Genomic DNA, 26,181 nt, shown 5'->3' with positions numbered 1-26,181 from the left:
CCCCCACCACCACTTGGCACCACTACCCTCTCTCTCTTCCCCTCACAATACTCTACACCCCCTCACATCCCCACTCCGCCTCCATCACCAACACCCCCTTCACCCCCCACCCTGATGCTACATTTGGGCCTCCCCCCTTCACTTAAAGGACATACCTTCAACATTGACAAGGCCCCCACTTCTCCTCACCACAAACCTCTCCATGGTACCCTCTCCGTCTCGATAGCCCCTCCCCCTTGATCACAACCTCACCTTGGCATACCTTCCCCTACACCTGTGGAGAAAGGAAAAATCCCCTCACCGCCATTGCAAGAGAAGGACGAGGTGGATCCACTCCTTAACCCCCTCAACTCACGCAATCCCTTGGATCGCATTGGCATTTGAGCAGGCAATTAACATCCTGCGTGGTTGATAACTCCAAGAAGCCCCCATCACTAGGGTGACCAACCATATGGACATCCATGTCCTAAAGCCCCTACCTTGATGTCAAACATAGCACATGGAAGTGCCAGCACCCCACTCATCAATGCGATGGCTACCAACACCCCCCCTCCACTAGTTGCCCCATCACGTTCAAACTCATGAGCAAGCAACATACCTGGCGGCGTCGACCCTTTCTTCTCAAGCCATTTACTATGGGAGCAGTATTACAAGGTGCCATGTCAACTCTAGATTGATTCTTCCTATTTGCCTGCCCCGATGATGGGCTTGGGACCTCTTCCACAAAGAGCAAGCCGAGAACCCCAAATTTTCTACAAGTTTCCATGGTTCACGCCACCGACAACGCGAAACCCCTACACTGAGGCCACCATGCTGCTCAAGAAGATCCACGCCTTCCGACAGATATGAGTAGGTGCCCGATCCCGCAATAGTGGCGATCATTTTCTTCTTCCACCTCATCGTTACTCTTTTGGAAGCCTTCCTAGAATGGAACCAATAGTGTGGCAACCACCAACATCTCAACATTTATTACTATCTACATAAACTCATATTAAAATAAGGTTCACATGGAATGCAAGTACCTTATTCAAATAGGCATACCTCCCAACCGACACAAGGGATGAGCATAATATTTGGACCTATACTTTGATATAGGTGCTTCAATCTTTACATTGAGTATAGGATCTAGAAGAATCCATTACCATTTATGGGATTGGAAATGGGTGTCATCTTGTATGCCCAATCCCTAAACTGCATCTCCATAATTCTTAGTGCTTTGGAGTATACGTGCACGTAATCGTCTTGTGGCATATGGTCCTTTTGTTGAGATGAGATATCTTACTCTGTGGTGCCTCAGTGAACCCACAATTTTTAAAATATATAATATAAAGGAAAAAGAACACATGAACCCACCAAAAAGATAAGCAGATTTTGTTTAAAAACTATAATATAAAGGAAAAAGAACACATGCACCCACAAAAAAGATAAGTATATTTTGTTTTACAAGAGGAGGAAAATATGTACAAACCTCGAGCACCTTCCATGCTAGCTATGCTAGAACAGTGGCAAGTGCAATGTTATACCATGTGTCATTACTTTTATTCTCCAATGCCATCTCAATCTCCACCCAAATTCTTTCTTCTTCGCTCAACCCACTTAACAGTGAAGCTTTGCCAGCCTAGACAAACTTTTGGTGGAAAATGAAAACCTCATGGCTGAATGAGGTTTCAATGTGTGTCCTTGTTGTGAGCCTACAAACCAAATACAACATAAACGGTATTAAACGATAAACATATAAATGATAGGCCATTTAGAAAACCTATAACATGTATGCAATATAAACTAATTAGATAATAAGGTAGGTTAATTATATATTACCCTTTGGTAGCCTTTAAAGCTAACTATAACTCTCCTTCATCTTGATGCTCCAATTGAAGAAATAGTCACTTAACACGAATGTGTCTTAATACATAGTGGGTGTAAGTTGTATTCATCAACAATCACCATCATAAGCAGTCATCAGTCAAACTATCACCTTACCAAAAAGCAAAATATGTTATCACTTACCTTCTTGTATGCATGCGTACTAGGCTTTCAACCTATTATTCCCATCCCATATAAGAAACTTATTTCCCTTAAGGTCAATACACTCATCATCAAGTATGATCCTCGTCAAACTTATCCGAGACTACATTCCATGACGTTTCCCATTCTTCATGTTCCTCTGGAGCAATGCATGGACATAAGGAACAGAGCACTTGAGGACACATACCCTTTGGAGTCAAAACTTGAGCAAGCAGTTTGAATGGCCTCATTTGGGATGAGTCAACAAAGAGGCATGGAGGGAGGATCTATGCCATGCTTTATGAAGAACTTCACAAGAGTGTCTTGCAATAAGCCAACTTAAATCTCCTTCCCAAGGACTAGAAGGTGAGTCCCTTTTTTAGGTTTGTTTCCTCCTTATTTACCCTTAGAGAGCGAGACTCCATTACCTGAACATGAGTTTCAGACACATGGGATGTGTGTACGTGAGCCCCTTCCATCTCCCCTTGAACTTGAGTTTCAAACACATGAGTTGTGTCTCCATGTGCTCGGATGCATATGAGGGAAGACTTGTTGATTGGGACACTAATCTTGTATCATCCAATTTGTTTTGTAGTGTGCAAGAAATAATGACTATTGCAACTTGCGAAATGAATAAGAAGGATGAAACTAGCGAGACACTATTTTGGAACATGCTAAATAATATAGAGAGGGAATGTGGCTTTGTTAATGCTAATTTTTATGGATTTATAATGTGGCTGATGCTCAGGCCAATTGGAGAGTTGTAAGGGTAGTGTATAATGGGGACCATGGAAGAACAAGAAGGTCTTATCTCTTTCATTGGAAACAAAGTCTACACTAACATACTACAAAATATATCAAGAAAGCACTACACCAAGAACACATCACATTGTGTGAATCATGGAGAACTTGCCACCAAAAAAAAGAAATGCACTCGCTCAAAGTAGAGTAATAGGAATTGGTGGAGGGGAGGATCTACTTAAGAGCCAAAACATGTGTCAGCTCTACATAGGTGGTTTTCTTAGTGGAAAGTGAGAATAGCACATTGGGGAAATCTCATGTCCGTGTGGTAATATATACTACTTGATCTTTGAGCTTATTATGAGTTTATTTTAGTTTTCCATCTGTGACTATATCTTACGTTCATGTAGGTTGAAAAAAGTCCACGAGGAGATGCTTGCACTTCGAGAACAAATTTGGCAGAGAGTATGCATGGAAATTGGCTTACAGGGGAGCGATGAGGGCATGATGAAGTAGCCATTGAGAATCTTTGATGGGATGTCCTTTATACTTGACCAAATATCGATGATAAATATCATCTTTTCTAGTTGTTTTTTGCTCATGGTCTAAAATAATTTTTGGTTCGATGATCTCAGAATCTTCATCTAATAATGGAGGGTTATCATAGGCTGGATAGGTTGGAAGAGGGCCCCTAAATGGTTTAAGTAGACTAATGTGGAAAGAGTTTTGAATATGCCAATGTGATGGAATATTTAGATGGTAGGAATTATCATTAGTTTTTGTTAGAATCTTAAATGGGCCATAAAATCTAGGGGCTAATTTAACTATAGGGTGTATATTTTTTTTACAAAAACCCAAACATAATCACCTTCTTGAAAAGTGATTAGCTTACAGTTCTTATTTGCTTGTTTAGTATATTGTGTATGTACTGGTTGAAGTATACAAGTATGATCTCGATGGAAAGCAGAGGTGAAATCAATTTTAGATCGTTAGATTTGAAAATAAAGAAATCATGATTTGTTCTTGAATGGTGAGGAGGTGAGGATTCATGGTGGAGGAAGAAATGTCGATAGATTTCCTTTCCTCTTCAATAAATTCTTGATAAGCCTTCCTTTGTGTCCACCACGAAAAAAATAATTTTACGGCCTTGGGTATCTTGCCTTTCAAATTTAAGAAATAAGGCTTTTTTTAAAGCATTGATTTTTAAGCTCTAAAAAAAATGAAAGCTTTATAACTTAAAAAGCTTAGTGTATTAAGCTTTTAGTCAAGATTTAATAAATAAATCTTTTAAGCTTTAAAAGCTTAAATCGTCCCCAACAAAATGAACCATGAGCTGCAAATTGTAGAGAGAAAAATGCCGAGCCGCCGCGAACTACCCTATCAAAGGAAGAAAAGATGAACTCAACAATAGTAGCTAGCTATAGGAGTCCCTGTATGCTTAAAAACAATAATTTCTACCTTATGCATGCTTAAGCTTTGTGAAGCTTAATAGCTTTAACACTTTTATTGCTTAAAGCTTTTAGAAAAATGAAAGCTTATAAGAGATGTACAAGCTTTAAAGCTTTTAAATCTTATAATTTAAAAAACTTAAAGATTTTTAGCTTAGCAATGGAAAACAATGGTCGAGCAAGTGCATAGCAAAGAGAGAGAAAGAGAATAACCGATGATGAAGGGAGAGAGAAATTTCAGGTGGCAAAAAAATTCAACAAAAAAAGGAAAGAGAGAAAAAGAAAAGGTAGTTGGCAAGATGGCGGTGCATGGAGAAGAAGAAACCATATTTTTTTGAAGCTTCCAAAATTCTGATAATTTCAATCCCTTTGCTTTAGGTTCTTTCACCTCTTTGTCCATAGCTCTTCATTGGTTCCAAGACTTGAATCATGATCTGATACCACTATTTTGAGAGGTTGACATGAGCCCAATGAATTGATTGCAAAAATATTAAATACCAAGCATAAATAGAATAAACAATTGCTCAAGACACAAGATTGGGTCCAAATTACACCCACAAAAGAGTGAGCCCATGCTTCCTCTTGGTGTACTTAAATATATTTCTGGGATCAATGCCCTTTTACAAATATGTCAACTTCTTCAAGATTAGTTTGCTTCAAAAATAGCTTGCTTTATTGAGCATGTAAGCTAATCTACTTCAAAAATAGATGTGAACCTAAAACCATATAAAGGTATACATATCTTAAAAAATCAAATATGCACAAGGGAGCTTTTACATGTCCCAATTAATATACACATTGTCAATAAATATGAATGGCACCCAAAAATGAATTAATAGCGCTTCTCGTCACAAAATCAAATAATATTTGTTGACACTCAAAATTGATCATCTCAAAATATTTTTGACCACCAACAGCTTACCTCCATTATCAAATCCAATGATCTACACTTACATCAACTACACAAATCAATTAATAAATTAATTGATTAAAAATATAACCAACCATATAAAACTCATAACATCAAGACGATGCAACCAATACTCCTACGTATATACAAATTCACCTACGTATGCGTAAGTAAGCTACGATCTCGCCTGGATTAGAAAGGCATTTCATAAAAATGGAAAATGTGGAAATATATATTCCATGAATTAATGACATTCATAAAAATAGAAAATGTGGAAATATATATTCCATGAATTAATTCCAATTCATGAATAATAGAAAATGTGAGAATATATATTCCATGAATTAACTCCTCATAACAAAATGAGTACATATAGCCATGCCTCTCAGCCAAAGATGCATCTCATACTTTTGGTTGTCAATGGAGGATCGTGGATATATGATGATAATATTTGTACCCCTTCACAGAGGATATGTATGTAACTAGCTAGAAGAAGGTTTTTTTGTTGCTGAGCATTGAAGTATTCCCTAATCTTTCTTTAGTAGCGAAAGCCAAGTCAAACAGATTTGTAGTAGAAGCCTTGTCACACACGATATGTATCTACTTAAACTAACTGGGATTAGGCTTTTTGGTTCTCATCAATTGAAATGTTTTGTAATGTTAAAAGGCAACCATATGTTTTGGGGATATATCCAAACTAGCATAATAGTCTTGTTTTTGTGTAATGGAATCTAACCATCTTAAATTTATGTATAATCAATCCATGTTTTTGTATGTCTTAGTATATTAGTTTTTACATTCTAGAGTTGAAAAAAGCTCACAAAAGCTCGTATGAAAGCTCGCAAAAAATTCCCCCCCATTGTTTTGATGTCATTCAAATCCAAAAATTATTCAATTCTACAAAAATTCATCACACTTGGATGGATATTTTTCCTTGACCAATGATATAAGGTTCATTATTTAACCCCTAGGCCTAAAGTTTTAATGTGGTGACACTAGGGATGAGAGACATGAAGGGTCACTATAAGTTATGGGAGATCCCTTCACTTGAAATGGAGGTTATGGGACAAGACAATCATAAGTTTTGGTCATTCTTAAGCGTGATTGAGTGAGGGATGTGCATTCATGTTGGCTAGAAAAGCTAACAAGAAAAGTCATGTTATGTTCGTCGGGTTGGGGTGCTAGCACACAACCATTTACAAAAGGTGAAAGTGTCAATGTGTTCACAATTGGGAGCTCATAGGATTGGTACCAAGACCTTCTTAAGAGTATCATAGGCTATTTAGCACTCCTCAGTCCACTCAACGATAATTAGTAGCCTGTATAAGAGTCTAGCTATGTTGGCATACAAGATGATGAATTATGTATAGTAGCCAATGTGTCCCATGACCTTAAAACTTGGATGGTGGTGGCAGCCCTAGAATGAGTCGCGCCTCAGTATCATCTGTGGATATCCCATGTTCTAAGATGATGTGTCCTAGAATTACTTTATATCAAACCTAAAACTGGCACTCCAAGGGGTTGAGAGAGATTTCGTATAACATCCAACACCTTCCTTAAGCACCAAAGATGTACTTTCTATCTATAACTAACACATATATAATCCATGAAGACTTCGAGGAATGTCCAAAGATATTTCTCATTTGTTGTGCACATCACTCTCTCTGAAAAGTTCTCGAGGGGCATTGGATACATTGGATAAGCCAAAAGGCATACCTCGAAATGCAAAATTTCCACATTCTATTGTAAAGGCCATTTTGTGTTAGTCCTTAGGGTCTATTTCCACTTGGTTATATATCTTGAGAACCCATCTAGGAAGCTATAAGCTTTCTTTCCTGCAACTCTTTTAGTACATAATCTGTGATTGATGAGGGATAGTGGTCCTTGTTGATAGTCATTAAAAAAGTAACATCAACCGCACCAACATTTACATACCACATTGCATTTCCTTGTATACACGCATGTATAATTTATAGCACTCTATTCCATAATCCTTCACTCCCACAAGTCTCGAAGGGAATATACCTCATTCCAAACTCATGTCCATATTCATAGTAAGGTGTAATGTGCTAGCATATGGCAAAGTGGAAGTTAGAGGTGCTGATTTGGAGGGTTGAGTTAGCGTTATGATGGCAGAAGTCTTCATGGGAATCAATAGCTTCAACATAACGAAGTCGTGTTTTCTACGATTGTGAAATGCTACCACTTGACACCATTTTTCAAATTTCCGGTGCATATACATTGGCAACCTCGCCATGTTTCCTACGATTGTGAAATGCTACCATTTACCATTTTCGGTTTTTCCATTGTATATACATTGGTAACCTCTCCAGGTTCTCTAAGATTGTGAAACACTAACAATTGATACCACATTCATTATAGTTTAGGGGGGATGTGTGAATATAATATATAATATATTCATACTTGAGTGCCTAAATAAGGAGATATATTAAAACACATGAAGTCCATTGTATGAATATAATATATAATATATTCATACTTGAGTGCCTAAATAAGAAGATATATTAAAACACATGAAGTCCATTGTAAGAGTTATCATACTCCACGGCGCATCTGTCCCCAAAGCTTGCGGCTATGCAAAGCGCCATAGCCATCATCTTGTTAGTGTCTCTGCTAAAGCTGAGCGCAGATGGGAGACTTCTGCAACGCCCAGATCCTGACGATGCCTGGGGCATGGCGCGATGGCTTGTTGGGTCAAACAATTGGGGCGTTGTCAGGTAAAAGCCCTAATCCGACTTACCATAGCTCGTTTTGGACACATCCGAAATTCTGATAGTAGCCCTGATTGAATCCCTTAAAGAGTAGCTCCTCGACATGGACATCAGAACCCCTAAATTGTTCTCTGATAGATAATCATGTCAAGTATGGCATCATGGGACGCCAGAAACCCTAATCTGATTAGGAGCTTATCATGGGACATCAGAAACCCAGATTTGATTTCTTGAAGAGGAGCTACTCATGCCAATTATGGCATCATGGAACATTAGAACCTTCTATTTGATCTCTAAAAGGTAGCTAGTCATTCATGTCTTTACAACCGATCGAAACCCTAGTATATCCTGTCTAGTAAGCCCCATCGCAGTTCCTTATTCCTTGTTGTTTTCAAATATTGACCAAAACAATTTTCAAATTTGAAATTATTATGTTAAAATTAATGAGACAACTGATGACTTTTTTTTTCTCCCCTCGATGAAATTGCAGCACTGTTTCTGTTCATCTAAATGGGATACCTTTCGGGTATGATGCTGAAATTCCCTTCAAATTCTTGGAAAAATATTTTGTTTTTCTCACAGATCAATTGTTTGAAAACACGCAATTATTCTGTTTAAATACATGTAATCAGATTTGGGTTGATTACATGTCTTAATGACATGCAATGATCGTATCAATGGCATGTCTGTACACATCTTTCTTGAAAACATGCAATTCTAGATGTCTTAATTACATTTTGGTTTGATTACCTGTTTCCATGACATGCAATCATTGCGTTTAATCACATGTTTAGATTACGTTTTAGTTCAATAACATGTCTGAGTGACATGCAATCATTGTGTTAATGACACACGTTATTTTCATTTGATTATTAAATCCCTTACCCATGACAGGAATGTAGTATCGTACAGTGATGGGCCTGACGGGAACTCGACTGGTGTACCATATTTTTATCTGTCAAGCCTTGATCCTACTCCGAGAGATTTGGCCATCATTCCTTACTCGTCATTGACTGTCAGTGAGTCCCCTCTAGGCACGTGTGGCAGCACAGATGTCGAAAACCCTACTTGTGCCAAGATTACACTCTCTGGACAGGTCCCTTCATAATATCTGATGTCTTTGTTTTTTGGGATTATTTCTAGCAATGTGAGATGCTTATTCTTGACTATAGAAATTGTGTAGGTATGTATGTGTTTGTGTTTACATACATAAATACACATACATACATACAAACATATACGCAAGCATGCACATACGTACATGCATGCACGTAGATGTATGAACATATGTAAGCACATACAATACATATTGAAGAGAGGTAGTATCTTTCTTAGACTTGCAAGCATTAGAATGCATACTTTTAAGTTTAGCTTTGTTCACAACACATGCTTGTGCTGAGTGATCTATGTGTTGTGTAGCTGAAATTTCTTTCGGGATCTGTGCAGATGCATGTGCTTGATGAGGACACACAGGAATCGAACTTTGCTGCGCAAGCTTTGTTCTCAAAGCATCCTGAAATGAAAGGTATACCCTTTTTAAGCTTTCTCTGTGTGCAATTATGCTTATGTAACTATTCATAGATGAGCATACTCATGGTAGCATTACACAGAGTGGGTTTTGTTGTGATAAGAAAGGGGAATGATGGGGGGATGGTGGTGTGTGTTTTTGTTTTTGAATGTATTGCTAATACCCTTTATATTCTTATGCTCAAAATATATGGACTATGTGTTAAACTTACATGCTATGCTGCGTGTCAGATTGGCCAAAGGACCATAATTTCAAGTTCTATGGGTTGAAAATACAAGATATCTATCTTATAGACTGGTATGGTGGGGCGAAGACAATACCTGTGGAAGAGTACTTGAGTATTAATCACCACAGCTCTCTGTAATTATGTAGTATGGATACTGATAGAGGATTACACGAGCATGACTTAAACAAGTAATAATAGGGGTGGAGTGCTTGTATGAATATAGGTGGACTTCTTTTGAGTGCTATCTACAGCTTTATGTAAGTATGAAGTAAAATTCCTTCACAGATGGTGGATTACTTCAATATCTATAGGTTCTGGCTACTGAAATATAGCACTAGGTCTATACATGCTTCACGTGCATGGATGCTGTTAGTCATTGACAGCCTTCTTGCTGCCCTAATACTGTATGCCCCAGCACTAGTTGCAGGAGGCAGTTGAAGTATTTGAGTTAGATCCACATGTATTTATACTATAAATTTGTAATTACAAGTCTCAAAACTTTTCTAGTGTTGTTGCATAGTCTTATCAAATGAGATGTCTGTTTTCTTCATGCGTTTTGATGAACGTATGTAAATTCTGTAAATTTTGGACCTTAACATCTAGAAGTGTCAGCTTACACATGTTCACATTTTGCCAGGAACACCTTCAAAGCCACTTTAAGAGGTTTATACTGCTACTAATTTATTTGCTTTGCAAGCTGTTTCTTCTATATGTAGTCGACTTTGCATTAGGACCTTATATTGCTACTCACATTTGCTTTGCAAGCTGTTTCTTTTATACCTTGTCAGGTTTGCACTAGGAGCAATTATTCGAGACCAGTACATGCAAATCTTTCAGTGATCCCTTCTTTTTTGTGCATCCAAGTGGATGTCCTTGTCCAAGTAAGCCTTGGGGCTCCTCAAAACAAGGGACAAGGCTGTGCATGCTTACTTTAGTTACACGCACAACACAGCGGGAATAATGTGATACACCATGAAAGTCCATTCTATGTGGTGTGTGGTAGTGGAATGCCTCCAGGTCTTATCAAGCCCATGGCAAGGGACCATTTCTGCATCTCCACCACCATCATGTAGAATCCATCACATGGCTATTAATGGGTTCCCCACACCATCAATAGCGTAGTCTACATGGTGTCTCACGTAGGAATTTGTCCTACGAGAAAAAGCACATACTTTTTTGCAAATAAAAAATCACCATCACACATCATTAGATGCATATAACTTGGTTTGATGGCTGTAGTTTACCAAGAAGGATTGGTTTCACTCTCTTAGCAATGGTCTTAAGGTGGCTTTCAATGAAGACATGTAAAGATTGAAAAAAGTGATCACGAAAGTGTGAGTGTGGCAAGTGTACAAGGGTTCATGGCAGCATTACTTCATTTTATCATATTTATGTAATCTCATTTTATTGTGTCATTTAATTTGAAAAAGCTCGGTTGGATTTTTTGATTCTATAATGTTTTTGGAAAAGAAAGGTTTTAGTGGCATTTTATTTTGTCCACACCAAACACATGTACACACAAATGCACTTCATGCACCGTGCACCCCGTGCATGAGTGCATAGAGTACTCATAAGCAAGAAGTCCTCCTTTTTGTGATTTGACAAGTTAATATTCTCTTTAAAATAGCACTTAAAGATTCTCACTTTCCTTTTCTTTTTGTAAAGTCATTATAAAAGCTGCAAAATGTTGATAAAGCCTATTGTAGTTGTAGCCATTTATAGGGCAGTGATGTGTGGACTTCGACTAATAATGCGGCGGAGCGCTTTTTTCCTCTTTAGGAGTTTTTTTTCCTTGAGCGTGTGTACGCACTTTTATGAGTGTGTAATAAGTGATCTTAGCATGTCACTTCACTTGTATTTCACTAATTCTCATCAATTTACTTTGAGTGTTAATGCTTCCATCCATCTTTCCTTGCTTCTGTTATCTGTGTGTGTGTTGTTACTTTGATCTCCACTTCATCAATTGTATCAGAGCAGGTTCTCTTGATCCTCGTTCCCTTGTCTTCTCTTGAAGTTGTTCTTTTAATTATCTTAGATTGAGCCATTTCTTAGGTGGAGCAAGTATACCCTATAGTGTGCTGTTAATATTGTTAACAAAATAATCTACGTGTTTTGGAGCGTTTTGAGGCTAGCATCAGCGTTTGGTGTGCAGACAAGGCCATTGTTAGCTTCGACATCGCATCTTCAAGCTCATCTTCAACAACTTCAACAACATTGTCGATTTTTGTAGTACCATTTTCACACTCTACGCTATAATTTTTCATACACTTTGAAGGTTGCCTTTGTTATCAATGATCTATTGGCAGCCATCTCGGTTGCATTCAGTGGGCATTGACAAGTAGTTGGGATATTTGCATTCAATGTCAAAGATTAGTTATTTACAAGTTGAAATGGTAAGCAGTGATGTACTGGGGATGCTTTTTGTTGAGGCTTGACTAGATTAACTATTCATTGTGATCATATATGACGTGCCATATATTAGTCGCCAAAAGGTTTTGGGAATGTTGCTATTGGCATTGAGACACGTCGTGTTTCATCAACGTAGCAGCATAGTACAGGTGTTGAGATATCGAGCTCGTCTAGTGAGGCGGTGGACACTGATGACTCGCCTGGGGGATAGGTCCCACACTTACACCACTGGCATGGTTGGTGAGATCTTGGGTGATATGCGGCCAGTGGGATGACAGGCTGTGCGACAGTCATTCTAGAGACTGGCATAGTTATAGTGCCAGCTCATTTAGTTGGTTCACACTATAGAGAACCCGTGTATGTATTGGTTGAGTACCTTTCATATTGTGAGTACTCTTATCTTGTATATGGTGTGTTGAGTGTTGAGTGAAGAAGAAGAAGATTTTCAGCCTCTCATCTTGTGTGTTCTCTATTAGGGTTTTGTGAGTGTGTGTGTGCTTGCAAGAGCTCAAGCTCTCTTCCCCCCTGCATCTTTTCATGGTATCAGAGCCTGGTTCGTGCTAAGGGCTGAGCTGCAAGCAAGAGAACCATAGGAAGCGGTATGAGAGTAAGAGCTTCAACTACTCTTTCCTATTTGTGTTGGTGACCACACCCTTGTCGTCGGGAGCTCTACGGGAGGCACCGGCCCTACGATCTCTGATTGAGGAGCTTTCTTCGCGGGAGTAAAGCTATAGGGCAACTATACTGTCCTATCGGACAGTTGTCCTATAGCTTTCTTCGCAGGAGTAAAGCTATAGGGCAACTATACTGTCCTATCGGACAATATTTCTCGGTCGAAAACGCATTTCGAGCGCGTCTGGATCTCCGTTTTTCAGAAAGCAGGCGATTTCGAGCACTGCGGGTAAGTCATCGATTCTCTGCAGAACTCTGTTTTAAGAACTGCAGGAAGACAGATTGACTGTGTAGACACTGTGGGTGCTGCAAAGAGGTCAACAGTTGCCATTGGGTGTATGTATGCACATTGAAGTCACTGGTTGTGACATTTGAGAGTACTACAGTACCGCTCTGCAGAAAATACAACAGTTTGTGCAGGACAAACCAAAGTGCTGTTTCCGGTAAAATTGTGTGTTTGGCAAGATGTCAAATGATGGGATAACCCAGATTGTGGCTGAGAAGCTTGATAAGAATAACTTCCATGCTTGGAGGTTCAGGTTGATGAATTTCCTGATGGGAAAGGGCTATTGGGACTACATAGAAGGTGAGCATGAAGAGGCACCGGAGATACCGGACATAAATCCGACTGCTGCTGCAGATGTGAAAGAGTTTAAAGACTGGAACCAAGGAGCCAGGAAAGTAATGTATTGGCTCTCCATTAGTATACAGGACACCATGATTGGACACATTCAGGATGCCAAGTCCCCCAAGGAGGCGTGGGACACCTTGGTTAAACTCTATGAAACAAATACGAAGGCATGCAAGATACAATTGAAGAACGAACTTCATACTGTGGAGAAAAAGATCATGTCTGTGAATGACTATGCATTGAAGATAAAGGGTATTGTGGAATCCCTTGCATCTATTGGTGTGTCAGTAGATGATGATGATAAGGTGGAGGTCTACGTAATCTCGGGCCACAATACAAGGCGTTCAAGACGTCTATTCAGACTCGGGAAAACATTCCCAACTTTACAGATTTGGTGTCTATGCTGATTATAGAAGAGAAGAGCTTGGTGAAGACCAACAGTCTTCACAAAACAAAAACAGTTCAGAGCAACAGGCATTCTACACAAGTTCAGGAAGAGGACGAGGTATAGGAGGTCGTGGACGCGGTCAAGGAGGTGGCCGAACAGGTAATCATAATTATGGTCAGCAGCAGCAGCAACAACAGTCCCAGAATACACAACAACAACAACAACAACACGCAGGTGGAAGAGGCAAATTCAGAGGCAGGGGGAGTCAAAGAGGCCGTGAAAATTGGCAAAGGCAGTATAATGATGCACGTGAATGCTATTATTGTGGTAAGCCTGGACATATGTAGGCAGAATGTTATAAGAAGCAGGCTGACATGCAAAATGGGAAAGTGCAGCAAAACAACTATGCATCCTCAAGCAGAAATAATGAGGATAATGAAAGGTTGTTTGTTATGCAGCATGTCGTGAATGCCATGTCTGAAAATGTTGATGCAGCACAAAAAGATGATGTATGGTATGTGGATTCAGGTGCTTCGAACCACATGACAAGTCATGGGGAGTGGTTCAAGGAGATGAAAAACCTGGAAAGACTAGGTTTTGTGGAAACAGGGGATGACACTGCTCATCCAATTGCCCATGTTAGAGATGTGCCATTGTCTATGCAAGATGGCAAAGTGAAGTACCTTGTAGATGGGCAATTGGATGACACTGCTCATCCAATTGCCCATGTTGGAGATGTGCCATTGTCTATGCAAGATGGCAAAGTGAAGTACCTTGTAGATGTACTTCACGTTCCGAACATAACAAAGAATCTGGTTTCAGTTGGCCAGATGATTGAGCAGGGTTTGCAGGTTCGGTTTAACCCTGATGGTTGTTATGTTGAAGACTTTAAAGACAAGTGCAGGTTGGTTGCAAAAGACAACAGAGTGGGTGGAATGTTTACATTGAATGTAGACATGCCTGAAATGAGTGCTGCGATGTTTGCAAATGGTTCAGGAATTATTGCAAACACAGACATTTGGCATAAAAGAATTGGACATGTGAATGTGCAGCGAATGAAGTCTATGCAGACTAAAGGAATTGTGACAGGGCTGCCAAAGTTTAAAGTGGAAGGTATGCAGAGAATATGTGAAGCATGCCAATTTGGAAAGCAAACAAAGCACATATTTCCACGTAACAGATATGTGAGTAGAAATGCACTAGATGTTGTGCATTCAGATGTATGGGGTCCTACGAAGACCATGTCTATGGGAGGCTGCAGGTATTATGTGACCTTCATTGATGACCACACAAGGAAAGTGTGGGTATATTTCATGAAGGAGAAGAGTGAGGTGTTCACTCACTTTCAGAATTTTAGAGTTTTGGTTGAAAAGCAAACAGGGAAATATGTAAAGTGCCTAAGGTCAGATGGAGGGGGAGAGTACTTCTCTAATGAGTTCTCTGAATTTTTAAAGAAGAATGGTATTCGGAGACAGTTTACATGCAGATACACTCCACAGCAAAATGGAGTTGTTGAGCGAAAAAATAGGCATATTGCTGAGATTGCGCGAGCATTGATGGAAGAGAAGAATATGCCGCATAGCTATTGGGCTGAGGCTGTTTCTACAGCTGTATACATCATGAACAGGACTCCAACTGCAGCCATACATGATGTAACTCCAGAGGAGAGGTTTACTGGCAGAAAACCTGATTTGTCTCATTTGAAAGTCTTTGGATGCATTGCATATGTGTATGTGCTAGATGAGCTGAGAACTGAGCTGGATCCAAAAGCTGAAAAATGTGTGTTTATTGGATACTCCCTTGAGCAAAAGAGATACAGGTGTTATAACCCTGCTACACGTGAGTTGAGGGTAAGTAGGGATGTTGTCTTTGATGAGATGAGCAGCTGGTATGCTACTGGAAAAGAAGCTGTTGGGGCTGATGTGAGTGGAAGTGTGGTTGCACACAATGCAAGTCAGCAATCACAGTCTTTGAGTGGACCAGGAGAGTCCTCATCTAGTGGGTCTAGACCATGGAGTGGCAGGCTGCGTCATAATACCATTCCTGCAAATGTGATTAGTACTTCACGTAAAGGAAAAGAGAAAGTGGTTGAGCCCCTTGGTATGCCTAACATTTCTGCAGGACATTCTCATGTTGATGGAGAGTCTAGTGGCTCAGAGATGAGCCTTGATGAGGAGCTTGGGATCCCAGCTATGAGAACACCTGGTGTAAAGAAGGCTATGGAATCCATGAATGAAAAGCTGCGAAGATCTGGGAGAGTGAAAAATCCTGTGCAGAGATTTACCTATAATGGTTATGTGGCACATCACTATGCATATATGGCAAAGGTTGTGTAGGTTGTAGAGCCCACATGCATTGATGAGGCTGTTGGAAATGTGTGTTGTGAGAAAGCTAGTTGCAGATTTGGGTCTATCAGTCGATAGACAAGTTGTCATTTTCTGTGACAACATTAACAGTATACAGTTGGCTAGGAACCCAATCTTTCATGCTCGTACGAAGCACATAGAGGTCCACTACCACTTCGTCAGAGAGAAGGTCTTGGCAGGAGATCTTGACCTTGTTTATGTCAGCACAGAAGATCAGGTAGCTGACATCTTCACCAAAGCATTGGGTACAGAGAAGCTCCGCAGATTCAGGGCTTCACTTGGTGTACATGAGATGGAGTTGAGCTCGAGGGGGAGTGTTGAGATATCGAGCTCGTCTAGTGAGGAGGTGGACACTAATGACCCGCCTGGGAGATAGGCCCCACACTTACACCACTGGCATGGTTGGTGAGATCTTGGGTGATATGCGGCCAGTGGGATAACAGGCTGTGCGACAGCCATTCTAGAGACTGGCATAGTTATAGTGCCAGCTCATTTAGTTGGCTTTACACTATAGAGAACCCGTATATGTATTGGTTGAGTACCTTTCATATTGTGAGTACTCTTATCTTGTATATGGTGTGTTGAGTGTTGAGTGAAGAAGAAGAAGATTTTCAGCCTCTCATCTTGTGTGTTCTCTATTAGGGTTTTGTGAGTGTGTGTGTGCTTGCAAGAGCTCAAGCTCTCTTCCCCCCTGCATCTTTTCAACAGGTACTTTGGATGGTGATAAGAGTTTTGATGTAATTGTGGTATCTACCTTCGCACCTTCCACAATGGAACAAGTCAAGTGGGATGGTGGAGATGCACATGCATATGCATTAGTGGCACTTTTAGTGAAAAGGAGCATTATTCCTGATATTCGCTTCCTTATGTAAAATTGTGAAGATGCTTAGGATGCGTTTTCACTTTACCAAGTGCGAAATGAGGTACGGGTATCTACTTGCGTAAGCAGTTAAGAGTTTGACTACATAAATAAGAGATTTAATGGATAAGTTTCTCACAAGGATGAAAGATGTCAGGGAGCAACTTGCATGTATTTATGAGGCTTATTCGAACAGTTCTTTGATGTTACAGTTGGATACAATAATGCTCTGGTGTCGAGTACTCTTGTTCAAATCTTTGTATGTTCTTACTTGATTGGGATTTTGGTTGTCGATGTTGAGGTTTGTATACACCTCTTTTAGAATAATTTTGACCTTAGGAACCTCTATAACCACTTCTTCTCCCCATTATAATATCTTAAGCTTATAGAAGCTTCTTGATGCTTGTGATGAAGGGTAATCCCAATGTCCTTACTTTTGGGATGAGTTGGTTGCAATGATTTTGCAAGAAGAGCAATGTCAGACAAATTGAACTAGTATGTAAGTGAGAGATCATGTATTTGTTGCCACTCAAAAAGATAAAGGCAAAGCCTTTTCTCAGGACAACTCTAAGCCAAAGGTAGAATCAACCCGATATTTTGGAAAGGATGGCGAGAAGGGAGGTGATAAGTTAAAGAAGAAGGGTAAATGCAACTACTCTCAAAAGCCAAGCCACTATACCAATGAATGAATGCAGAAAAGGTTGAAAGCATGGATAGGTGGTACAAAAACCAGTGTCTTTGACATCTCTTTCCAAGTAGGAAAAATAATGTGAAAGTTTATAATTTTACACATCTGTAAAATTATAATTTTACACATCTGTAAAAAGTTTACGTTTCTTTCTTACGTGGTTAGTTGTGTAGGTGGAGGGTTCTTGCCAACGCTCCATTTTACTTGCTTCTTTCTCTCTATCTCGCTCTTGCTCTCTCTACTGCCCTCTTCATGCTTCCTCACAACAAAGAATCTCTCTCTCTCTCTCTCTCTCTCTCTCTACAGCAAACATACAGTGCTTCAATGAGAATACAAATACACAGCGTTTGGCACCTACAGAGTACATGGATGTATAACCACTGCAAATTATGGTTGGAGAGGGTGCAAATATGGCTACAGAAGGTGAAATATAGCTAGGAAAAGCGTGGAAAATTGCCATGTCACTACAAGGGCAATTAGGGAGTATTGGGCTTTAAAGAAGAGGAAGGAACGAACACGGAAGAAGGTCATTGAGTAGAGCTTTGGGGAGAATGTTGAAATTGCACAATATTCAAACGAAAGAAGATTTGCAAGGGGTTGTTGGCAAGAGGCCACCCAAGGAATTGGCATCACTACTCAGAGGGAGATTTTTCAACAGCTCCTTCTCCATCCTACTTTTAAGAATCTATAACCTTCAAGTTCAAGTCTTGAGAGAGTTATTTTTTCAAACATACAAAACACTTTGATGTAAGTGAAGACCCCTTGATCAGGAGATGAGCTTTTTCTCTAGAGATCAACTTGTATGATGATGGTAAATAGTGAGGACAACAACTCAAAACGTGTCAATTTTTCACAAGAAGCAAAGCTATTAGGCATCCATCGTAGAAATCTTGTTGTAGCAAATTCTCGCTTATAGCTCAGATGATGGCGCCTTGCCCTTACAAATAGGCCAAAGATAGCCACCTCAAAGTAGTATCCTCACCACAGATGAGGTCAAGGACCTTGTTTTTGCCTTTTGGATGTCTGAGATCCGAGTCTCACCTAACAAAAAGGATGTTTGCCAAAAGCGATTGGGGAGAAAATCTATCATGCAACATCCTATACATTTGCTTGATGAACCCCAAGTACATATCTCGCAAAATCTTCAAAGTTCTTGATCAAATGTTGAAAGTAGTTTGAACGCTAAAAAGGTGCCTAAGTGATATCTCCACATGTTCAAGGTGGTCAAAAGTATAGTTGGACTAATGCAGAATAGTCTATAGTATCTAAAAAATAGTATCTAAAAAGTAGTCAACAATACTTTAGCATGAGTCTAAAGTACTTCAAAAAATGTGCAAATGACTTTCAAGTAGTTTGTAAGCCTTAGAATTATCCCAAAAGTATTGCAAAATACTTTGACTGATGCTCACAATACCTTGAAATTATCCACATGACTTAGCTGAAGTATAAAGTTCTTATAAAAACTACGTTATAAGTCCAAAGTTTTAAATGTGTGTGTTGCACCTTTTGAAGTAGTTGATAGTGCTTTGAAAATAGTCCAAACTTCCATACAAGTACTAGAGAAAAACTTTCAAGGCAAGCTTAAGTTGGAAGTACTTCACAAGTAATCATTGTGTCAACAACACAAGTCCCACGTACTTCACCCTAGGTGAAAAAAATTCTAAGTTTTTAATGGAATTTTAAAGTAGTCCAAAGTATTTACAAGTAGGATAAAATACTTTGCTAGTAGTCTACAACACTGTGAAATTATCAACATGATTTCTGTTGTAGTATAGAGTACTTGCAAAAACTACTTTATAAGTAGGCCAAGGTACAAAAGAGGTCTTAGAAAGCTCTAAAACACTATCTAAAGTAGTTTACATGATTTTAAAATAGTCCAAAGTTCCATACAAGTAGTCTACAAAGAACTTTTAGGATACTTAAAGTACTTTACAAAACAATTGCCTGTACTTTCTGAAGCAGTTCAGAGTAATTTGCAAATAGACCATAAGCAGTCCAAACTACTTTGCAAGTAGTTTATAGTACTTTCAAAAGTAGTTTGTAGTTAATTTAAAAGTAGTTTATAGATAATTCAAAACTAGTTCACAATTAATTCAAAAGTAGTTTACAATACTTTCAAAAGTAGTTTGCATTAGTATGAAGCACTTATATCTGATTGTAAATATTTTTTCTAGCAGGTGGAGTTTTTAAAAAGATTTCAGGACCATCAACCACATTTATAGATCTCTCTCAGAAGTTTTGAGGGGTTGAAGCCTTTCTTTGTGCGAAAACTAAAAGATCGTTATACTTCTTGTTGTATTGTTCATGTGCAACTGATGTTTTTAAGAGATGCATTCAATCACATGCGCCATCAATCATTTGCTTGTACATGTAGGTGTTTGGTATGTAGCCTAGAGGCAGCTCCCACTTTATGTAGAGCTGCTCAGCATACACATCATAGCATCAAAGATCTTTGGGAGTTAGTACTTTGTCCAAAGCCAACATCTTCAGAGTTCCATGCGAAGTCTTATTTGCTAGGAGAGTGCAACGATTGTGACCACAAGCAAGCTTACACTATGTCCTAATGAAGTGTGCAATGATGATTTGCTGCTTTCAACTAAGGTCTTTGAAGACATTGAGTCAGGATTTGCTAGGAGAGTGCAACGATTGTGACCACAAGCAAGCTTACACTATGTCCTAATGAAGTGTGCAATGATGATTTGCTGCTTTCAATTAAGGTCTTTGAAGACATTGAGTCAGGACACTGTGATGAAGAAGGAAACAAGAAGAAACGAAAGGATCTGGTAGTTAGATATTTGAAAGGCAAGGATTTCATATCTTTGTTTTAGAAGCATATTGTCTCTTTCACCAAGCACAGCTTCATAGTTAGGTGGCTGGTTCAACAATTTAAAAATTGCTTGTTAAAGTTTCCAAACGATGTGGTTGTCTCTATAATTGACTTTGCAGTGAACTATTCAATCAAAGAAAAAAATGAAGTACAATCAATGCATTGGTATTCTTCTCAGGTCACTATTTTGGTTCACGTCACATATGTTTGCAAGGTGTCAAATGAAGTGCAGAAGCCTATACACTTTTATATTTATGATGACAACACATGATACTTTGTTTGTCTAGCACTGCTTGCTCTTACATGTAAGGTGGCTTAAGGAACAAAACTTTATGCCAAAGAGACATTGGGTTTGGTCATTTGGAGCTACTTCCCAATTCAAAGCAAAGCGACCTTTTTACTTTGTTGCAAGGTACTTCCAACTAATAAGAGTAGAGATGATATGGAATTTTTTTGCCTCAAGCCACGGAAAGGGCAAGCATGATGGAGCTGAAGTAGTCATCAAGAAAACACTAACACTTGAACAACTGCTGAAGCTGAATGGGTGGCATCTGAAGTGCACATGGCATATGTGGTTGCCTTCCTCCTAAGACACAAGTTTTGTGGTGCAGACAACACAAGAGTTTGCAGGATCTTTTGGGAAATTAAGGAGAGTGATGTACAAAGAGAAAAGAAGTGGGATTGCAAGCGTGTGATTAGTTCACGGTCAATGCATTGTGTGAATGGATACTCGGTCTTTGATAAGTGTGCCTTGAGATGCAAACAACTCACTTTCTTCTGCGATTCATGTATGCTGCAACGTTGGAGAAGATGTAGCAATCCAACATATGTAGATGCTTGGGAGTATCGTCAAATTGTTCCCCTGGCCGTTGATTATTCAGATGAAGACTCAAGTGATGAAGAGGTTGGCAACAACCCTATGTATGTAGGTCACCACGATCTTTTAAGTGATGCTTTATGTGTAGGAGATAACTTTGCCACCAACCTGCATTCTTAAATGCTCCACAGCAAAGTATAAAACAACGAGAGTACGTGAAGATGGGTGAGGTAACTATGTGTATCGGCACACTTATATGTGGTTGAGGGATCCTATTATGAGCAGGTTGACGATCAAAATGACATGTATTACATCCCAACAAATCAACCTCTTATACTCTTACCCTCACACCTAGTAAGAGCCGTTAAGTTTGAAATGGAATGTATACAGGGTAAGCATAACCTATTTAGGTTATCACAGATTGTGGCCTCTTCATCTTTAGGTTATCACAGATTGTGGCCTCTTCATCTTTCGGTGCTTTGTAGGGTGTGGGTACCAAACACAACTTCTCACCTTGCTTAGACTGCAATACCATATTCTCTATAAATGCTAAATGCTACATAGCATCTTCAACTTCTGTTTGCAATTGTTCTAGCTCAGCCTATATAGTCTCACAAAAAGACATAGCATAATAAGTTAGAAAGATATAAGGATAATCTAAAAAGATATAAAAACATTCTAAAAAGGACATTTTTGTGTGCTAAACTACTTTTAGATATTGTTAACAATCTAAAAAGAACTTTTAAAGAAATAAAAACTAGTTGAAAGTATTATGTTGGTACTAAACTACTTCTAGGTTCTGTTCACAGTCTGAAATCTACTTTTAAAAGAATAAAAACTACCTGAAAAGTAATTTTTGGGTACTAAACTAATTCTAGGTTCTGTTCACAATCTGAAATCTATTTTTAAAGGAATAAAAACTATCTGAAAAGTATTTTTTGGGCACTAAACTAATTCTAGGAAATCTACTTTTAAAGGAATAAAAACCACGTGAAAAGTATTTTTTGGGCACTAAACTAGTTCTAGGTTCAGTTCACAATCTAAAATCTACTTTTAAAAGAATAAAAACTACCTGAAAAGTATTTTTGGACACTAAACTAATTCTAGGTTCTGTTCACAATCTAAAATCTACTTTTAAAGAAATAAAAACTACCTGAAAAGTATTTTTTAGGTGCTAAACTACTTTTTAGGTACTAAACTACTCCTAGGTTCTGTTCACAATTTGAAATCTACTTTAAAAGAAGTTTAAATTACTTTGGAACTCTGAACATTTTGAAAAATATTTTATGGGTACTAAACTACTTCTCAATGTAAAAAGTAATTTTAAAGGAATAAAAACTACCTTAAAGAGTCGAACATTATAGAAGGTTTACTTTTATGGATACTAAACTATATCTAGGTGCTAGTCAATATTTGAAAACCACTTGTTGCACCTAGTGGTGCAATGGTAGCGGAAGGGTTAGTGGCAGTTGGAAGAGTGGTCAACCCATAACGCACGATGTGAGCACCACCTCGGTGTCACACGTGTAAAGGCGGCGTTTTGTAACCATCATGGAGACGTTTGCCAAGATCAAGAAGGCATAACTTAAAAGAGCAATCAACTACTGCAGAGGAGAGAGATGGATAAGAAGAGAATGCTGGGGTGTGTGTGTGATAACTTGCGGTCTATGTAATGCAATGTAGTCTTTGTAAGCTCACAATGTTAATTGAGTGACATGTCATGGAGCTTGTTAATATGTTAGAGTATGAAAAATGGTAATTGTATTGGGTGTCTCTTCTGTGTCACTTTGTAATGCTTCTGGAATGGAACAAAAGGCACAATTGCTGCCTGTTAGTGTTCCTATTTGTGTCATCTGTTGAACATGTTGTGTTCCTGCTTATGTGTACGTTCTAAAAGAGAAGTGAGAGGTGGATTCACTGTGCTTAAGTTTTCTCGCAAGAGAGGAGTCCGGTACTTTCCCCACCACGACCACTTGAGCGTTGGTGTTTGAACCCAAAATCTCTGGCAGGAGTCATCACGTCTCCCACGGCATTGCCTGACTAGTTTGTCACACAAGACTCTCTCTTGCGGGCAAACTTAAGCACAGTGAATCCACCTCACTCTCTTCCTCACTCACTTCTCACTTAGAATGTACACATGAGCAATAACACAACATGTTCATTCATCTCACTATAGAGCAATAGATGACACAGATAGGAAGAGTAACAACAAGTGTGCCTTTTGTTCCATTCCAGAAGCATTACAAAGTGACACAGAAGAGACACCCGATACAATTACCATTTTCTAGACTCTAACATAATCACAAGCTCCATGACATGCCAGTCAATTAAAATTGTGAGCTTACAAGACTACATTGCAATACATAGACCGTGAATTATCACACACACACACACCCCAATATTCTCTCCTTTTGTGTCACTTTGTAATGCTTCTGGAATGGAACAAAAGGCACACTTGCTGTTACTCTTCCCGTATGTGTCATCATCTGTTGCTTTGTAGTGAATGAACATGTTGTGTTCCTGCTCATGTGTGTACGTTCTAAGTGAGAAGTGAGTGAGGTGGATTCATTGTGCTTAAGTTTCATAAACTTGAATTAAACCAAATTAAATAAATAAAAGAGTGATAGAGTAGAGGTCGCCCCATCAACACAAGGGTGGGTTGAATCTCCCCTGGGTAGAATGTAGCCCTTGTACCACTCTCTCATATTTATATGTATTAGAAAAAGTGCTTGCTTTCCAAAAAGATAATTCCAAAAACGAAATACAAGTATGTACTTTTGAGTTTATGAGTGTGCAAGCTCTACAAAAATATAGCAAGCATTAATATAAAGTCTTGGGCCTACCAAAAGTAAAAAAAACTATTTGGTATGTACAAAGGTATGAGGCCTTAGCCTTACAAAAATATAGATGTCTAAATATGAAATGATAAAAGGTAAAGACCATTGAACATCACTCAACCTCAAAGCCATTGGCAAAGCTTGTCCACTCTCCCCACACAAAGGTCTTCAACGCGATCATGATGACGTAACTGCCATCAAGAAGGGGGGGATGTTAACCCATTTCTAGGGTTAACAAGATCTACCGCCATTATCTTACACCAAAGGGTCATACATTCAAGATATGAAGCAATAGTTTCCAAAGCTACAACGTGGATGGGTGCCAGTAATGGTGTGACGAAGTATTTATGGCAATTCCTGCTTCAAGAGTGTGTGGTAGCAAGTTAGGATGAAGTCCAAAGTGATGTACTTCATTGATATATTATGAGAGTAGTCATTGTAATAGCATTAGGCCTCTTATGGGCCTAAAGTGCCCGACCGACCACGTGTGAACACTTATGGCCATGTATATAAGTGAATATCTCTCATAATACAACATACTCTCCCATTGTGCAATTGAGTCTTTCTCTTGCTAATCTCTCTCCCTAATGCATGTTAGTGATGAGTGTGAGTGAGTGATGTGAGGTGAGAGGAGGGACAAGTACCCATAGTGCAAGGCGACAGTGTGACAACGCTTTTGTAGGAGGCGTGGTGGAATTGCCTCTCAAGGAGTTGTAGAGCTTGGAAACCTCAAGGGTTATGAGTTTGGCCGTTGGAAAGATCCTCATGAGACGACAATTGCGGTTCACCAAGTAATCTCTTATTGGATGTGTTTCAAGGATGGTTAGGGTGAGCCATAATAGATGGACTTAGACGTGGGGTTGGTTCATCAAATTGTGCATCGTAGAAAATACAAATAAGATGGTTATTATTCCCATTCTAACTAGATTTTTTTTAAAGTCTTTTACCTTAGTTGTGAAGTGCTAGTTCTAGCATAAAAGAGACTCTAAATCTAGACTTAGACTTAGTCTATTTTTTAAGAAAAAAGAATAGAAAGATGAGGTTCAACCATGCCTAAAAAGGTGTAAGTCAAATACATGATTGTGCATGTGAACTCATATCCTAGATTTTCCCATAGAAATACTTAGAAGAATAAGTAAAATAATGGGATTAAGCACATTAAAGTCTTAAAACGTTTATAGAAAAGGAACCATTTGGAAATGTCCCTAAATGCAATAAAAGCATAGTCAATTATAGAGAGATAATGGTTCTACTAGTCAATCTTATCTCTATAGGAACCAAATTAAGATAGGTTAATGAATGAGGGTAGTAATTTTTATGAAGAAACCAAATTTAGGAAATAATAGAGTGAAGGAAAAACTTGGAGAGATAGTGAAACCTAGAGAGAGATAAGGCAAGCTAGAAAGAGATAGTGAGAGAAAATCAGGGAATGATTGAATAAAGAGTCAAAAAGGTTCAAGTTTAAATAAAATTAAGTCCCTTGAAAAGAAAATAGAGGCTGAACTAAAATTCCAGTAGGTTCTTAGAGTGAGAGTACTAGAATACCCTATGAACCTTGCATAGAAAGTGCATCAAGTAATGTAAATTTCTAGGCTACTTGGATGATTAAGTAGGGTTTCTAGTCAAAGACTAGAATATACATTTTCAAAGAATAAAGAAGGGCCTAGTATAAGGTTAGAAAAGTGATTTAAAGTTTACTAGATAATTCCCAAAAAATAGTGAAAAATACAATTTTAAAATCCCATTACTTTGGAGATTTTCTTTTCAATATACTTTTTGGTTATCTTCAGCATACCAAATCCAAAGTTGTCGAAGAATGTGGACTTAGAACCTACTCTTCAAGACCTTTCCAATGATATGTCAAATGAGGTGGTTTTGATCTTAAAAGGGTTCACTATGCCCTCATTTTTGTAATCTTACAAAATGGGAATCGGGGTTTTTCCAAACTCCCTAATATGGTCTTGAAAGACTTTAGAAGGGATAAAGGAGTTTTGACCCGTAGATGTCTAGTGTTGAAACAAAAAATGAGAGTTATCTTACCTATAAAGGACTAGTGAGTTAGAACAAATGACCCTTAACTCTTGTGCGATCGTGACCT

The 26,181-nt window shown here is 38.7% G+C and overlaps 1 protein-coding gene across 1 annotated transcript; it reads left to right on the top strand.

Annotated features, from left to right (window-relative positions):
* Nucleotides 1-7,633: 7,633 nt before the first annotated feature.
* On the top strand, nt 7,634-10,095 carry LOC147630865 (Pyridoxamine 5'-phosphate oxidase family protein). Its single transcript, XM_086809242.1, has 5 exons — nt 7,634-7,841; nt 8,326-8,361; nt 8,730-8,931; nt 9,282-9,360; nt 9,594-10,095. The coding sequence occupies exons 1-5, from the start codon at nt 7,699-7,701 to the stop codon at nt 9,725-9,727; spliced, it is 594 nt and encodes a 197-aa protein (XP_086665368.1). The 5' UTR covers nt 7,634-7,698; the 3' UTR covers nt 9,728-10,095.
* Nucleotides 10,096-26,181: the final 16,086 nt, after the last annotated feature.

This window comes from Cibotium barometz, chromosome 15 (genome assembly GCF_041138505.1).
Source record: "Cibotium barometz isolate CiBa-2024 chromosome 15, ASM4113850v1, whole genome shotgun sequence".
NCBI lineage: Eukaryota > Viridiplantae > Streptophyta > Polypodiopsida > Cyatheales > Cibotiaceae > Cibotium > Cibotium barometz.
This window is presented reverse-complemented; position numbering and strand designations above follow the sequence as displayed.